Source organism: Hypanus sabinus, chromosome 14 (assembly GCF_030144855.1).
Source record: "Hypanus sabinus isolate sHypSab1 chromosome 14, sHypSab1.hap1, whole genome shotgun sequence".
NCBI classification, from domain to species: domain Eukaryota; kingdom Metazoa; phylum Chordata; class Chondrichthyes; order Myliobatiformes; family Dasyatidae; genus Hypanus; species Hypanus sabinus.
In genome coordinates this window covers 20,234,936-20,252,358 of record NC_082719.1, presented here as the reverse complement: position 1 = coordinate 20,252,358, position 17,423 = coordinate 20,234,936, and the positions used below count along the sequence as shown (strand labels likewise).

General features: G+C 36.5%; 1 protein-coding gene across 3 annotated transcripts in view; it reads right to left on the bottom strand.

Annotated features, from left to right (window-relative positions):
- Positions 1-1,986: 1,986 nt before the first annotated feature.
- Positions 1,987-17,423, bottom strand: part of LOC132404584 (septin-11) — a 99,475-nt gene continuing 84,038 nt past the window's right edge. For all 3 annotated transcript variants that reach the window (XM_059988843.1, XM_059988844.1, XM_059988845.1), the window contains exons 9-10: positions 16,625-16,803; positions 1,987-6,817 (exon numbers count right to left, since the gene is read on the bottom strand). In XM_059988843.1, coding sequence (XP_059844826.1) covers positions 6,802-6,817; positions 16,625-16,803 — 195 coding nt within the window. In that variant the 3' untranslated portion in view covers positions 1,987-6,801. The remainder of the gene's footprint in view (positions 6,818-16,624; positions 16,804-17,423) is intronic.

The window sequence follows — 17,423 nt, the reverse complement described above, 5'->3', positions numbered from 1 at the left end:
CCTGCAAGTTAACATTTAGGGTGTTCTGCACAAGGACTCCCAAGTTCTTTTGCATCTCAGATTTTTTGGTTTTCTCCCCGTTTGGAAAATAGTCCACACATTTTTTCTACTACCCAAGTGCGTGACCATACATTTTCCAACATTGTATTTCATTTGCCACTTTTTAGCCCCTTCCTCAACACTACCTGCCCCTCCACCAATCTTCGTATCATCTGCAAACTTGGCACCACTGCCATCTACGTCATCTAAATCACTGATACACAGCATAAAATATATAGGTATATTTGGATAGGTATATGGACAGGAAAGGAGTGGAGGGTTATGGGCTGAGTGCGGGTAGGTGGGAATAAGTGAGATTAAGAGTTCGGCATGGACTAGGAGGGCCGAGATGGCCTGTTTCCGTGCTGTGATTGTTATATGGTTACATGGTTATAAAAAGAAATGGTCCCAACACCAACCGCCGTGGAACACCACTGGTCACTGACAGTCAACCAGAAAAGCATCCTTTTATTTTCACTCATTGTCTCCTACCAATCAGCCAATACTTTAATGATGGTAGTAAATTTCCTCTAATACCATGGGCTCTTATCTTGGTAAGCAGTCTCACGTGTGGCACTTTGTCAAATGACTTCTGAAAGTCCAAATATATGACATCCACTGCATCCCCTTAATGTATCCTACTTGTAATCCTCTCAAAGAATTCCAACTGGCTCGTCAAGCAATTTTTTCCCTTTAAGGAAACCATGCTGACTTTGTCCCATCTTGTCCAGTGTCAGCAAGTACTCAATCTCATCCTTAGCAATTGATTGACTCCAACATCTTCCCAACCACTGAGGTCAGGCTAACTGGTCTATAATTTCCTTTCTGCTGCCTTCCTATTTTCTTAAAGAGTGGAGTGACATTTGCAATTTTCCAGTCCTTTGGCACCATGGCAGAGTCCAATGAATTTTGAAAGATCATTACTAATTTCTCCAGTCTCTACCGCTGTCTTTCAGGACCCTAGGGTGGAGTTAATCTGGGCCAGGTGACCTGTGCACCATTAGGTTTTTCAACTTTTTGAGCACCTTCTCCCTTTTAATAGTAAATGCACTCACTTCTCTTCCTAAAAGCAAATCTACATGCAGTTATTTGCATTGTTATTTGCATACTGCACTGTTTAAGCAATGCTCTAATTTTTTAAAATTTGGGGGGAAAAAGGCCACTGAAATATATTTTGACAACTTTAGGTTTAGATGTTTTCTCCTTGCATAAAATTTGATGCTTCTAATGGCTTTGAAGTTTTAAGAGAATTACATACCAGTAAGCTGCAACACATTGAGGACAACTATTCTTAAACAGTTCCTTTTGGGATTTCCATCTCTCTATTTCAGGTGAGAGCAAGGCAGGGACTGGGTTTGGACAAGGCAGGGACTGGGTATTGATAGTGAATGATCAGCCATAATCTCAGAATGGCGGTGCAGACTCGAGGGGTCTACTTCTGCACCTATTGTCTATTGAGAACAAACAATTTGTAAGAAATGCTCCCCCTTAATTTTATTAAAATATTTTCTTCAACAAAGGAGTAAAAAAAAACTAAGGACACTGTAAAAACTTAACTGTTGCCCATAAGAGATGCAAGATGGAGTTTTGGTCTAAAATACTTTAAGGTGCAGTGTGCCTATGTTTGGAAAAGTTATATGTAACATAGAGTTAAAATGGATGTAAGGCTCATTAATTTTGCTTACCAATTTAATTTGCATTTCATAGTTTCAATGCATTTTAATTGTTTGCTGCAGCACTAGTTTTGAAATCCAAGATCTGAATTCCAGTGAGCAAGCCAGGAGAATTAAAGTTACATCATGAGGTGAGGCCAACATCTTCGTTTCTGACAATGTGCAATTTTGACAGACCTCCAAGTATACATTGTTGCATGGAGAAATTTCCCTAGGTTGGGGATGAGATGGTGATTTGATAGCAACTGCAAAACAAATATCAAAATTGCAGCTATACAGAACTTAATTTATCCAGCTTTTATTTAAATTCAAAAGAAGACATCAGGAATCAAACAGTTAAAACATTAGTGTATTAAAGATGAAAGTAAACAAGAAACACATAACCTAGAATGTTTACCACATGGAGAATTAGGGTGAAGCTGTGGTTTTTAAAAGTCACTTTATTTTGTTATAAAATTTCACTTTTCACAGTCTCCAAACAAATGTTCAAATACAGGATATCTGTTACAGGAAAGCTTACGCAACTAGATCAGAACACCGCACATCTGAAAAGCCAGTGAGGTTATACTGGAGCACAATTTTCATCCAAGACCACATCAGGATTGCAGCCTTCATATCTTCATTAAATTTACACTGGCCACTAAACTAGAATAAACATTATTTGCACTTTACCTGTTGCAAAATATTTAATCTTTATTAATGTAGAAAGGTGCATTTGAAGAGTAGTGACCTACAGGGCTTCACACCCAAGTGTTAAGTGATATTTAAGCTCAATAGCTCTATATAGTTGGCACAGTCAAGAGGGGTTAAATGGTCTTTCCTTCTTTGCACTCTTCACCTTTATAACAATCCTTGGAAATGATTTCAATTATTGACCAAATGTTACATAAGTAAACAAATGCAACTGCTTCACTGATGTCAAGTAGTTCAGATGATGTGTAAAGTAAAATCCGGAGACATTAAAGATGATATTTTTGCAAAAAAAAACTAAAAGCATTTCACTGGATGCAGTATTAATAAAAAGGTCGATTTAACATATTAAAACTTGAGCAAAAAAGTTTAAAAATTCAGTTATAAGTTTATATTTAAAAAAAACCTTGGCCACCTTCAGTTTCCCCTCTGATACCTATGTGACAAGAATTATCACGCGTCAGCATTTTGAGAGTTGATCGGTCTTTTCCCACTAAATCAATTTAGCATACACAAGTCTGAAATGTGTGATCAACTAAAAAACATGTATTTCTTAGATAATCTTTATAAGTGGGTTTAGGCTTACTTGCAGAGATTAATTGAAAAGTAAAAAGTGTAAGGCTGTCAAAAAACAAGCCTAAACAAAAAGATTACATGTTATCAGAGGCACCATGGTCTCCAATACCACAATAAAATTTTATATCAGACAGACCCCAAACTAAAAAGGCTAGGTGTTTATAAATATTGTGTTGTCTGGTCTTGGTTTTTTCATGTAGATATTTTAAGATTTTCCTCCATATGAAATGTATAAAATACATATCTATCATGCTACAGTACAAGAAATGTAACCAGCAAGGAGCAGAGATAAAATGATGACCAAAGAAAGAATTCTTCTGCGTGGTGTGTGAATATATTGTAGCTCTTCTAAAGCTTTGGGTATCTTGTCCAGTGGAGAAGGGGACAGGCAGCAGGACAACTAGATAAAGAAGCTATAGAGGAAAGTTAAAGAAAGAATATTGGTTAAACAGTGGAGAGACGGGGAGGGTGGGTAAAAATAAAGAGGAATAGAATAAATCCATCTAAACGAACTTTCAAATCCCAAGGAGAAACCAGGAAAACTGTGCACAAATGGAATTTCTCGAAAAGGCAAGTGTTAAAAAAAGGCAAAAGTGATGACAGTCAACTTTTATCATTACCTTCAGTGGTGCAATTCGTTTGATGCTAGCTTCCTTCTAGTAACTTGGCAGAATATTAATCTGCAGCAGACATCATTGTTAGACCCAATCCTGATCCAGATGCAAACAACATGTTTTTCCTTTAAATAGATTGTATCCTACTTGGTGTAACTACAGCACCCCACTTTCGACCCATTAAATTTAATTATAAACCATTGTATTTTTCTGTTAAGACCTGGAAGCTAATATCTTTGTTTTTAACTGAAGTATATCCTAAAGTATTCCTTATGAGCCATAAATTGGAATTGACATACAATGTACTTTTCTTTGTCCTGTGAAGAGACAGATTTCCTCTCCCTCTCCCACCTGTAATCATATAGAATAGTGAATGCCAGAGAAATCCTCAGCATCAGAAATCTCTACCTCCAATTTCACAGTCAAAAGCATTAGGAGAATGTGTAGGTATACAGAAATAGTACATAAAACTTTTTTTTGCAAGCACATCTAGTAAGCTGCATACAATGAACAGTGCATGAAGAAGGAAGTTCATACTGATAAAACAAGACAATACAACTTCTCAATTTAAAGAAAAAACACAAAATACACACAAGCACAAGAAAGTCACACAGGATGCAAGTTATGCAGGTTCTGGGCTTTCACTTTTAGGAGCCAATTATATCTGTGTTACAAGCAGCTGTGATACAATTATCTCCAATGCATAGTATTTTGGAGAAACATTAAAAACACTTCACACACCACACAGGGGTCATACAAAAACATCGATCTGAACAAAATGCATCAGTGCTGGCACCATTATATTTATATGTGCTCTAGAATACACAAATTGTGGATATAACAAATAGCTTAGTATTTTATAACAGTATCGAAATGAACTACTGTTACTCATGATCACCTTAAAAACCACAACAGTGATGAAAGCATAGATTTTGAGATCTGAAATATATTTAAGGATTTACTAATTTCCTCTTTTCCACCTCACTTGCTTCCCAATAAATTCACAAAAAGAAAGCAGGAAGCACAAAAGTACGTTGTGTACACAAGGTTCACCTCTTTAAGAACTGCACATAAGCAATGCAGAGACATCTGGACATCTGGTTTGGTACACATATGTATGTAATGGTGCATCATAAAGAAATAACAATTATATTTAGCAACAAACTCATTTAAGATGTTGGAGTTCATACGAGTGCATTAAAATGTATATGCTTAAAGATTACCAGAGTGTTTACCTCATTAAATACGTGGAGCACAATGAATGCAAAATAAAATAGGCAGCTCTTAATGTGCAAAGCATTTTACAGAGCAACAGAAAGAGGAAAGGAGTGGGAGGCAGCTGGTGCAAGATATTAATTTGTTCTGGAACTGCTCTGAACCAAACTAATAAAATTAGCTCAGAGTACAGACTAGCAATCATTTGGGCTATATGCTTCACTTCTGAACATTAAAACAACTTCAACTCCTGTACTTACATGCAAGGGTGAAAGTACAATCCAATTAGATTTGTGGGATACTAGTTATTCCGTGCAGAGCCAAGGATTACTGTGAAAACAAGGCAGAAGATATACAGAAACAAAATAAAACAGATGCCAGGGTAATCAGCCAATATCGTCCAGGAAGGGTATATAGCTAAAAGCATTCTCCTTTGACAAACAAGCCCTCAAAATTATAGTTCCAGGATTAATTTTGAAATCTTACTGTAAAGTCATTAGGAAAAACTGTAGTTAAGGTTTTCATTAATATTGCTCCTTCCTCCCTTTCTCCTGGAATGAAGTAGGTTTTCAAGATGGTCTTTAATACTTTAGGACAACTAGTTATGCTATTCTTTCTCTCTCCAAGAGTCAATAAACTACATAATTTTCAGGTGTTCTACCTAGCTCAGAGCTGATGTAAGGAAAAGCTCCATTCAAATAAGCAGAATGAAGGATTTGGTGCAATTTGAACTGAGGTGCTACAGCGTTAATTAAACAGTTTTGTTGGCATGGAATTATCAAACTATTTAATGCCTTTATCAGTATCTTTATTTTTTTTAAAAAAGGAAAAAAAACACTAACTAGAAAAATTAATACACTGATAAGAATTCAACCCCGAGAAGAAATACAAATTTCAAGATTACCTTTATACAGATTTAAATGGCAAACTGCAGTAACAAAGTCTTTTTAAAGACAGTGCCTTCAAATTAGATTCCCTCTAAGAATGACGTGTTATTCAATAGATTAGGTCCAATTTAGCAAACAGTATAATTTCACATCTTATAACATGTAGAGTTTTAAAGTAACTGGCATGTGGTTAAAAGCTTGTGACTGAAATGCACGTAGTTAAAATAGGCATTGTTAGTACTATTCATGCATACCTCAAGGTAGGTACCACCTCTCCTTGTCCAGAGCTATATGTAGTTAGACAAAACTGAAACCTACCACTGAAAAGTGTGAATCTGTGAAAATGGCACAATGATTCTGACGCTTGTTTTAATAGCACTGGAGGAGAGGCATTACCAAGCCGGAAGAAAATAGATCAGCATCAGTAACAGAAGCAAATCCACATCAGGCATGAGGGAATTAATCATCCACTTGGGAAAGGGTTCCAAAAGGGTAAATTTGTCCAAATGGAAACATAGCACCAAGTTAGAGCAGCTTTAGTGCGTACATATAAAAAAGTACAAATAATATTTTAAACTCCACCTTATTAATGACAGAAACACACGTACATGAGAAATATACTCATGGAACTAGGGAAACATCAGATTCATACAAATGATCCAAAATAAAATTACTTCTGAACCAGCCCATGTCTTGTGGTAACAACAGTAAAGTCCGTAAATTAGTTATGGGCAAATTATTTTGTCTGGATCTGACTTCTGTAAGATTCCAAATGGGAAAGGATCTATATACATCAGTCCTTCCCTGCAGAGTGCCTTGCCCTAATTCCAGCATACAAAATGGAATATGATAACTAGCCCAATATGTTAACTACAGTTTATTTTCAATTCATTAGAAACTTTACTTTTCCCCAAGCCCCTCAGAAACAAGGAGCACTCCTTTTTCATTTCATGGAATCCACACTAAAGGATTTTCCTATATTAAAAGACAATTGTTAATATTCTTTCAATACTATTTCTGTAAAAAAAAATGGATGGACATTTTGATGGAAGATGCGTTACAGCTAAGCAGATGAATAGGGTGGCATCCTTGACTTGCCAGGGTTGCTTATGTGAAGCTTGCACTGCAATCAAACAAAAGGAAACAAAACAAAACAATTAGAAATCATATGCTATAAATTAATGTGCAGCATTCCAATACAATCCCATAAGCAGTGATTAAAAATACAAACCATATTTACAAACAGCTGCCTTTAATTACAACTACAAATAGCCTGAGAAATATAGCAAATTATGTTTCAAATAAAAAAGCACAGCTTGAGCTGATAAATTCACATTTAACAAACTCATGCAAGAATGATGTAATAATCTTTATGTAGTTTCAAATGACTCTTTTACAGGCAAGAGCATTGAAGAGTGATTTCTGTATTTAATTAAATACAGTACAATGTTTCCTCACATTTAGAATCTCTTGAGGAACGACTCAGTTCCATACTTCCTGTTACCCTAATCTTTAATATGCAGAAATGTAACAATTTAGTTCAATAAGTCAGTGGAAATTCAAAATTACTGGGTTTGTTTGATTAGGTTTTCATTCTAATGCCACATACTTCTTAGCAACTGCCATTATTAAAACTGTACGTCGTGCTGAAAAGCACTGGATTTGATGACAAAGTCGGCCCCTAGAAAATCACACAGCTTCAACTTAAAAATCAGGAAGGGTACATGTAAGACAAATGTTCAAAAAGAGCATGGAGTTAAACCATGAATGTTAAAAATATCAAACGAGAGAAAATTGAAAGATTTAACTTGAGGTCAGTACTGTTAATTATACATAAAAAAAAATTTGGCCTCAAATTTTGTGAGTCTTTAATACAAGATGTATTAGGTTGATAAAGTATATAAATTAGTCATAATCTAAAAGGGTTGAGGAATGACTGGTTAGCCCTGTTTCTTGTTACAAGTCAGGCATGAGTATTGTAAAGTGCTTGGGAGATATTCCAGGTCCTGACCTCTCCTCTCATCATTCAGGATCTATGTTTACAGTTGAAGTTTCCAAAACAATTTGTTAGATTGTTATTGCAAAACATGACTTGGACTCCTGAAGATGGCTACGTCTAATCCAGGCTATGAATCCAGGTAATGGACAGGCTGCACCCATGAAAGAGTGTTTGGGGAACTGGCAGAGTGAATGGGGATGGATTTGTTACCTGCTGTGGTGCTGCAGGCATCTTTCACAGAGCTGTGACAGAGCCTTCTCTCCCCAAAGAACAGAGAGGATGCAAGTAGCTTAAATGCTGCTCCCATCATGTGTATGTCTTGGATTCTGGCAGATTTACAAGCATCTTCACTTCCCCATCCCAGGCTTGTGATGCTCACTCAAAATGGTGCCCTTTAGTAATAAATTATTTTAAAGCTTAGAGCAGTAACTGGATTGAGAGACTTTTGCTGGTAATTTAGACCTGTATGTTCAGTCATTTGAAATACAGGGAGTGCTAACACAACACAACCTACTATAAAAGGCCAACAAAAGTCATGGCTCACCGTCATGACACTGGTCACAAGTTAAATGCTTGATCATTTGTTAAACTTTAGGTGTCGCCTATTGAAAAGTTCTTAAACAGCAGCTGATTCAGAGTGTGCTCTCTTCGGCAGCACATATATCACAGCCTTACTGCAGCATGCTTCCCCATTAGAGCTCAACCAATTAAACATATTTCCCATTTCAAGAGCCCAAATTGTGCAGGCTATTTGATTGGGAGTGGTCTTCATAGCGAAGGCCACTTGTCACCTGACTGGGTGAGAGCAAATAGGCTTTCCAACAAAGTTCACTCTACAGCAATCCGGTGGCAACCATGCAGATGTTTCCACTCTCCAGTTACAGGATGCTAAGGTCAACTGCAGTATTTTTACTTGTATCCAAATTAAATCAGCTCACTCAAACTAGACATAGTTAGTCAAAGGCCATAACTCCAGCCAAGATTTGAAATTATTTCAATAATCTAGAAATGCTTTTGGAACCCTTTACAGGAAAAGTTACAATAGAAACATGATTGCACAAATAAAAATTCAGTTGACATAAATTATCTATAATTTGATCACAATCCAAATTATAAATGGCCAATTTGGGAGGATCTGAAAAACTTACTTATTTTCCCATTTTTGCCACAAGAAGTGAGGCTATCGACCAATGACTGATACCTTGACCATTCTACCTGAAAACACTAAGTTGTTCCAAAACCAATTCTATATTACTGAAAGAATTTTAAAACCAAGTTAATAGTGTGGTCTTTTGATCTTTTACTTTTAAATCCATCTAATTGGTGATTAAGAACTCTGGAGAAAAATAAAGGACAAAAGCAACTATTACAATTGGATATGTTAAAAATCAATGAACGATAACGAGGCCTCTAACTACCCCCCCCACCCCAAGAAAAACAAGGGAGTTGATGGTTGCGACAAAGAAATCTTTAAAAAAAAATCATAATATGGACTATATTGGATATAAATCATTATATGGGCATGTCAAAATAAATATATTTAAAAATTCAGCAAAAGAATTGTCCTGGAAGTGTCTGCTCTCTGACATGAGGAAATAAATATATTTGAGTTCTTCAGAAGAAGGGCGCAATAGGGGGAGAAAAAGCAAATCTTCGAGATGGGGGAGAAGAGAAAAAATTATGCTGTAATACAGGGAGAGCTACTATTGACAGAGCTCTTCAAAGGGTTGTGGAACCTGTGAACTGAGAGGACTTCCTTTGAGATTATGTATCCAGAACTCAGCAAACTTTTGATTTAATGCCACATGGGAAGTCCATGCAAGGAATCATTGAACAGCTAATGAACTGGGTCAGAAACTTGTTCCATTAAAAGCAGAGAACAAATGTGCTGTGCATGGTGACCACTGTGGCTTCCCCAGGGATTGGGACTGGGAGCTTTGCCATTTGTGCTGCCCAGCTGTGATTCAGAAGTGCCCTCAAGTACAAACTATTCAGAATTTTGTGGGCAGCACAGTAGTGTAATGGTTAGTGCAACGCTATTACAGCTAGGGGCATTCTGGAGTTCAAAACTCAACTCCAGAGCCATGTGCAGATCTGCTCATCATATTGTAGCAAGGATATTAAATGTAAGAAACATCTATGTGCTATCTGGCTACAGGAAACTACATATTCAGATTAAAGAAAACAGAAGATATTTAATCGGGATATTCAAATTCCTCATGATACTGATCAGTTGAACCAAACTAAAATTGACATGGCAAACACAAATACACAGAACTGAAACTCCCATTTCATACTGCATGAAAAGGGTTCAAGTGGGAGTGTCCATTGGGGAAACTGAATTTGAGAACTTCGAGAATGAGTAAGGGAGACATTCTGCAAAACAGCTGAGCACCCCGAACATGATAGTAATTTACTTTTCAATTCTAGCCCAGAGCAAAATAATTTTGTACTTTGATTGTCCTCAAGTTTCATTACATTTCAATGTGACCAAACATTAATTTTCTACACAGTAATGCATAAAGTTAGGATGCTAAAAGATCCAAGAACCTATCAATATGAACATTTTGTAGGAAGCATGCAACATAACACACTTTGCTATGTCAATGCAGTGCAAGCCAAACAATTTTAACAATCCTCAATCATTAATGGTACGTTAAATTAAGCAAACAGTGAAATAACTAAAACAGCAAAAGCAATGGTGTGATTGTTTAATCAACAAAATACTTCGGCAAGTGAAACCTGATGAGCATATATAGCTGCTGCAGATCACTCTTATATGCACCACAACAACCACCCCATTTTGCCCATCCCACGTGTGAACTTCCATCCAAATCAAAAAAAGAATGCTTGAAGAATGGAAAGGATACAAATTATGCTTTGTTTTATCTTAATCTCACTAGCTCTGAACATTAGCAAAAGCAACAACACCCAGTAAATTTCACGTTATTTCCTGATTTACTTTGATTTTTATTTACTTTGATGTTCCTGTCTCAGCTACATATTCCAGGTTTCAAGCTAGTTACATTGGAGAATGATGACATGCTATTCAGTTGACCTTTTTTTTCCCTGATTACTGAAAGTTTCCATACAACCAATTATATAAGCGTCATCCAAAAACTAAATGCAGTGGGTTTTGGTTAACTGGTTCACATCGGGACCAGTACTTTTTGGCCCAATTAAGCAGCTTCCCCAAATAGGCAAAGTTTCATGAAAATAGTTTAAAAAGTAGAAAAAAGCCAAACTACCATTTAACTGAGTACAAATTACATATTTCAATGAAGTGCAGAACAAATTAGAACACTACCAATAATACTGCAGTACTATAAAACTATGCATTAGTTCCTAATACTGTATTTATTGATGTAGGAATTCATTCAGTGCATGCTTCTGTTGATTGACTATAAATGAACAAAACCAGCGCAGACACCTAGTGGAGATAATGGACTGCCTCATAGAATGTTTTTGATAACTGCATCCTCCAAATCTTCATTTTCATTGTAATATTCAAGATGATTGTCGCTACCTTAAAATTCTTTGCAGTTCCTAACTTGCTGAAGTAGTGAAATCATTTCATTATCACTTCTGGTCATTTCTGGCATCTCCAAGCCTGAACGATTGAAGCCACAGTAAGCAGGAAAGTTCTGAATTGCCTTACTGCATATTTCTCGCAAATTATCAGTGACAAAAATCACAGCTTTTTGAACACAAACACATGCAACTGATACCATTGGAAAACTGTTTGCTTTAAGCATGGTATAGTGTCTAAAGACCACACAAGTACACACAACTGATGGTAGTTAGAAACTCTTCAGCAACAGTCTCCTGTCCCAATTAGGTGGCATAGTGTCCCAAATAAACACAAGGAATCCTGGCTATCTTCTTGATTAGTTTTTGTTCTTTAAGAGTTGTCCCAAAAAAGTGGCTGTCTTAGTGAACTGACTACCCAATTAACCCGAATCCACTATATTTAAAAAAGATATATAGCGAAGACATTCCCACAAACTGCAGTTGTGCAAGTGCATCTGTTTTTCTACTAACAAGGCAAAGAAATGGAATATGCAAAGTTATACATCATGGTTTCTGTACTTGAATTATTTTTTCACTATTATTTAACCAATATTAACTCTGGGAATATCACACTTGCAACTTATCATCTACCCCACCCACACTCGAATTTTTTTTGCCAAACACTGTCACATCTTCCTTCTGACACTAATTCCCGAGTGCCATATTGAATGACCACCTTGATCATATTAAAACCAATTTGATTCTGTACAAATAAATAATCTGAACTAGAAGCAAGTCTCAACATCTACTTGACAGCCTTATTGTCTCTATAAAGTCAAAACAAGATAAAAGATAACTGTGTAACCTACAAAAGAATTTAAAGATCTGTAGGAAAGGAAGATCAAACACACAGGGAGTACATCATTCCAACAGAACAATCTTCTAGTAACATATTGCAGTAAAAACAACCATAAGATATTTCTGATGACATTTACCAGATGTTAGTCATTTAAGAACAGGATAGAGCAGGAGACGAATATTCTGGTTGGAGACAGAACAGAGTTGCCAAGCAATTTCTTTTCACTCAAATGAGCAGAGAAATTATTTTACTCAGTGTATAAAGACCATAGAAGCATTTACACATAAGCAGCTAAAAGATTAAACTGACTGAAGTCACAAGCATCTTTTAGATATTTTATTCTGTTATAGAAACAATTGCTTAAATAGCTTAACTAATGGCCTAAATGCAACCAAGAAACTAAATAAATTTAAACACTTGTTAGGCAACACACACAAAATGCTGGTGGAACGCAGCAGGTCGGGCAGCATCTATAGGGACTGTCCTGATGAAGGGTCTCAGCCCGAAACTTTGACAGCACTTTTCCCTATAGATGCTGCCTGGCCCGCTGCGTTCCACCAGCATTTTGTGTGTGTTGCTTGAATTTCCAGCATCTGCAGATTTCCTCGTGTTTGCCTTTTAAACACTTAAGTTAACCTGATTTGGGTATCAAACCTACCGACATCTTGATCTCTGTACTTGAATTAGGATTCTTCACTATAATTTCACTAACAGATAATTTTAGAATTACTGTATGTTCAGCTTGTCAGCTTACCTAGACTAATTTTGTTTTCTTTTTGTGCTGAGCTCTCCCAAGTCTTCCTTCTGACACTAATTTGCATTGGTATCCTTTTTCTAAAACAGCAATTGGGCACAAATGTTCAATGATCTATGAGACACTGCAAACTTGTAAAATATCTGACAAATCTCTTTTTTTCCCCTCTGAAGGGCTCCTTTTTAGGTACATAATGGGATATCATAATAGGGCATTGGGTGTTGGTCTTTTATTTATTTTTACTACTTGTAAGCAAACAAATCTCAAGGTAGTATAACAAACATTCTTTGATAATAAATATACTTTGATATCTTTGGATGCTTATATAGATTTCAGTGACCTGGATGAAAGAACAGAGCTACGCACCAGAATCAATGAACGATAGGAATATGGGAGGCAAAGCAATTAATGCATATGGGAGCAAGAATTTACCAATTGAAATTGAATGAGCAGGGGCAAAATCTTAGCAAATGGAAGGTCAAATGTACAGAAGTAGATGGTTTTCATTCCGGTTGCAAAGATGAGAAATTACAAGTTGTGGGAGAAGATTTCAAAGGGTGGCGTGCACAAATTACTCAAAGCTAATGGAGAACCACAAGACATTTTAATAGAACACTTCTCTATATTCTAGGCTGCCTGAGATAAAATTGTTTGTTTTTCAGATAGGAAACTCTTTGGTCAGCCTTCTATATTGATATCTCATCATAGGTAGGATGAGAACAGAATCCACATACTCAGCTTTCGCTGCCTAGCACACCATAATCATTCAGTGTGATATTTAATATAATTTGGTGGTCAAAGTTAAAACTTTATTATGCTTGCATTCAGCCTGAAAGGATTTAAAGGATTAAAAAAAGGAGAGAAAACATGCATCTAATATCCCAAAGCACTGGCAAGGGCATCGGAGACGATTCTCTTTTTGGCTTTGAATAATATCACAGAAAACTTGTGTCCACCTGACAGCATCTCTGCAGAAACAATGTAGCACCCTGAACTGGAAAGCCAGCCAGGATTAACGAGAAAGATGAAGGATTACTCTTTTCACATGTGAAAAAGGTTTTCACATCCCAAGGTGTAGCCAAGTATTGCAGAAATATAGAATGCAGAAGTGGTGAATCAGTTTCTTCTTTTTACAATGGTGAAAAATCACAAGTGTGTACACCTCAGAATTCTGACACTGATGTTGTAAACCAAGCAGTTGATGTTAATTACCTCTTCCCTTTTGACCCAAGGAACACACAACAAAACACTCACACATGCACGAAAATCTGCAGATGCTGGAAATCCAAACAACATACACAACATGCTGGAGGAACTCAGCAGGTCAGGCACCATATATGGAAAAGAGTAAACACTAAAAATATACACATGTACATTTTCATCTCTTCTAAAATATATTTTAGTCCTCTTCAAAAGATGCTGCAGTGAAATATATAATTTCAGAAGATAGAATACCAATAATAATGGAATGTCAAGTCCATCTAGTCCTTACCTATTATCTACATATATGCTTTTGTTAGATTATGAAAGAGACTTCATAACTGAATTGTATGGCTTTGCAACACTCACTGCCATACTTTAAGGAATGCACTTTTCCTGTACATCTTCAAGCCACTCCAGTAGAATTATATATAAAAAACATGCTAATGTGGTAGAGGTTTGTGTGCAGCATGTTCACAATGCAAATAGTAAGACAACAAAGGCTACTCCTGTTATCAATAAGTTTTTTGTGTAGCAATAACTTGTGCACGGTGCTCATCCAGATCCCCCAACAGTTTGATACATTGGCCACATCGATTCAGCCAACACAAAGAAGGTGATAAGCAAACTACCTAGTTGTTAATGGGGGTTCCCTGATGGTCATTATTCCCTATCAACTTCGAATATACCGTCCACTTAGAGAAGGTCAGGCAGATAAACTAAAAAGGTTTGTAGTAAATTTATTACAGAAATAAACCTAACCAAATAGAACTTAGTGAATTAAAACAATAAAAATTCTGTTGTAGTAACTCATGGTAAAATCATTCACCAACTTAGGAATGCAAAACTGTTTTGAGGAATAAGTTATTTTGCATCAACTCACTGGCCATGACATCCCACTCTCCATACATTTTTCACTAAACTCAACTATGTTTTCACATCTATATGAATGGGTAAAAAATTGTAGGGTCGATTAATAGGTTGTCTGTAATTCTTTGGGCAATCTCTGCATTACCAGTGGTTCTCCTATAATACATATTTTCATAATGCAAACTGGATACAACACCATTAGTGAATTAGGAAACAATATCTGTATTATGCAGGCTGAGCTGCAATAATGCAATCTTGTTTGCCATCTAGAGAACCACTTAAAAGTTAACAATCAGTAAAAAAAAAGTTTCTTGGAAAAAAATCTGTTTATATGTAACCTCTCTGCAGTAACTAGATGCCATTTTCATTAACGCAGGCTGCTAAATTAATTGCGGGAGGCCAATGGAAATGAAGAAGCACTTGCTTCCATTGATTCTCAATGAAATCAGCTGCCTTTAGCATCCTTAGCTTTCAGTGACAAAATAACTATTAACAACCTTAACTTTTGGAAAAAAAATATTCTGGCAAAAATAACCTTATTTTGAGTCTGAAATTCTCTAGCTATTGTTTTTGCAATGCAATTTTCTGTAACAGGAGATTCTTAGTAACACAGAGCAACCTGCACTTCAATTCATTTAAACTATTTTCAAATGCTGCTAACAAGAGACAAGATGGTCCCAAAAACTTTTGGCAGAAGTGAACCAAGCTGAATGATGATCAGGTTAAGCTGGGAGATCGACCTCAGAATCTACTAACTGGGCCACTTCACCATTTGTAGATGTGGTTGTGGCGATGAGGCTGATTTCCACAACTCTGCAGGCCCAAACAAGTGTGACTGTGACAGTCGCAGGGGCAGAGAATGCAAACTGCAACAATATAAAACAGGTGATAGAGATTCACAAGTCTATTTTACAAGAGAATTTTAAAGTTGTATACGGTCTGCTAATCTGCTATAAATAAATGCAGTATCACAAAAAAAAATTAAGCCTCGATTTAATGGAAATTCAGAGAAGTTCTAGCCTTTAATATGAAAACTCAAATATTAGAATGTAGAGAAAGTCAATTTTAAATTGATTTTTGACCCAGAAAATATTTCTTTACCATCCAAGTTTAAGCCACCTGCAGAAAGATTTCGATGATGACCAAAGTGGTATCAGAGCATAATACTTCCCTGAAAACACTCTTCAGAACCAACAACAAAATCTAATGACACTGCACAAATTACACATTGTCATGAGATTAGTATTCTTACATTTCAAACACCTCAATGTATGGAGTAAAATTAATTCCACTATTGCTTTTATATTTCACATTTAGTTCTTTTAGTTATTTAGAATGACCCAAACCTTAAGGAAAACAGACAAAACTCTGCAATAAGTTCACATTTGGTCCGGCTCCTGTTAATATGCTGGATATTTACCGTTTGGAGATGAACTTTATTTTTCTATGTGATTTTTAGGAAGTGCAAGCAACCTACAGGGACATTTCTGGGTAACCTGGTCTCTTCTCATCTAACAAGACATGATACCTGCTTGAGGGGGAAAGGGTTAACAAAATTCTCTCATTTGTAAATATTATTGCTGCTAGCCACCTAAGAAGCAGGTTTTGCTTTGCTTCCACTCCCACCATTACCCTCACACCACTCTTCCTTTTGAGCTTTAAAGTCGGGTTAGGAGATCTTTGCAGCAAGATGCAAAGATAAAACAGAAGCTTACAAAGATACTGAAAAAGGACATACTTTTTCTTGTCCTTTTTGGTTGTCTGGGAAGCTTGCTGAGCCTGCGATTGAAGCAACTGAGTTGCGGCTTTCCTTTTGTTGAAAGCATTCATTTCATCCTCCAGGTCCTTTTTCTTGTCCTCTAGCTTCTTCTTCTCATCTTGATGAGTCTTCTTCAGGTTATCAAACTTCTCATGAAGCTGCGGATAGTAATTAAGTCACATGGTTCAAATACAGAACGTGCACCAAGAAGCTGCAAAAATACACAAATAAGGGATGGACGGATTAAATGTGAAATGATGTAGATCAGAAACCTAGATGTGTAGATTCATGTCTCGTCATGGAAAAACTGTGAAACCAAAGCTGAAATCCAGTAACTACCAAGGCTACTCCAGAACAAAAATGAAGCTGATTTAAATATTGTCCATCTGTTGTAAAAGCCAACTAGATAATTTGTGCCCTTAAGGGAACAAAACTTGCTACCACTGTCTCACCCTTGATGTATTTTTTTTTAAATATACAACTTTCCAGCTATAGATTAGAAGACTGATTTTTTTTGCTGGTGATTCCTGATTTTTGCTGTTGTGTACAGGCAGTTCACTCCTAATCTTTGTGTCTTCCCTTTGCAATGTGGGAGCTAAGAATAAGCTGAGGCCTGACCTGCCACATGGCTAAGGGATCACCTCAGTTCCAGAGTTGGAGCACAAACCTCCCGAGCTGAGAGGGCCAGTTCCCTTCTACATCCCCAGACTCTCACATACAGTTGAAGTCAGAAGTTTACATACACCTTAGCCAAATACATTTAAACTCAGTTTTTCAC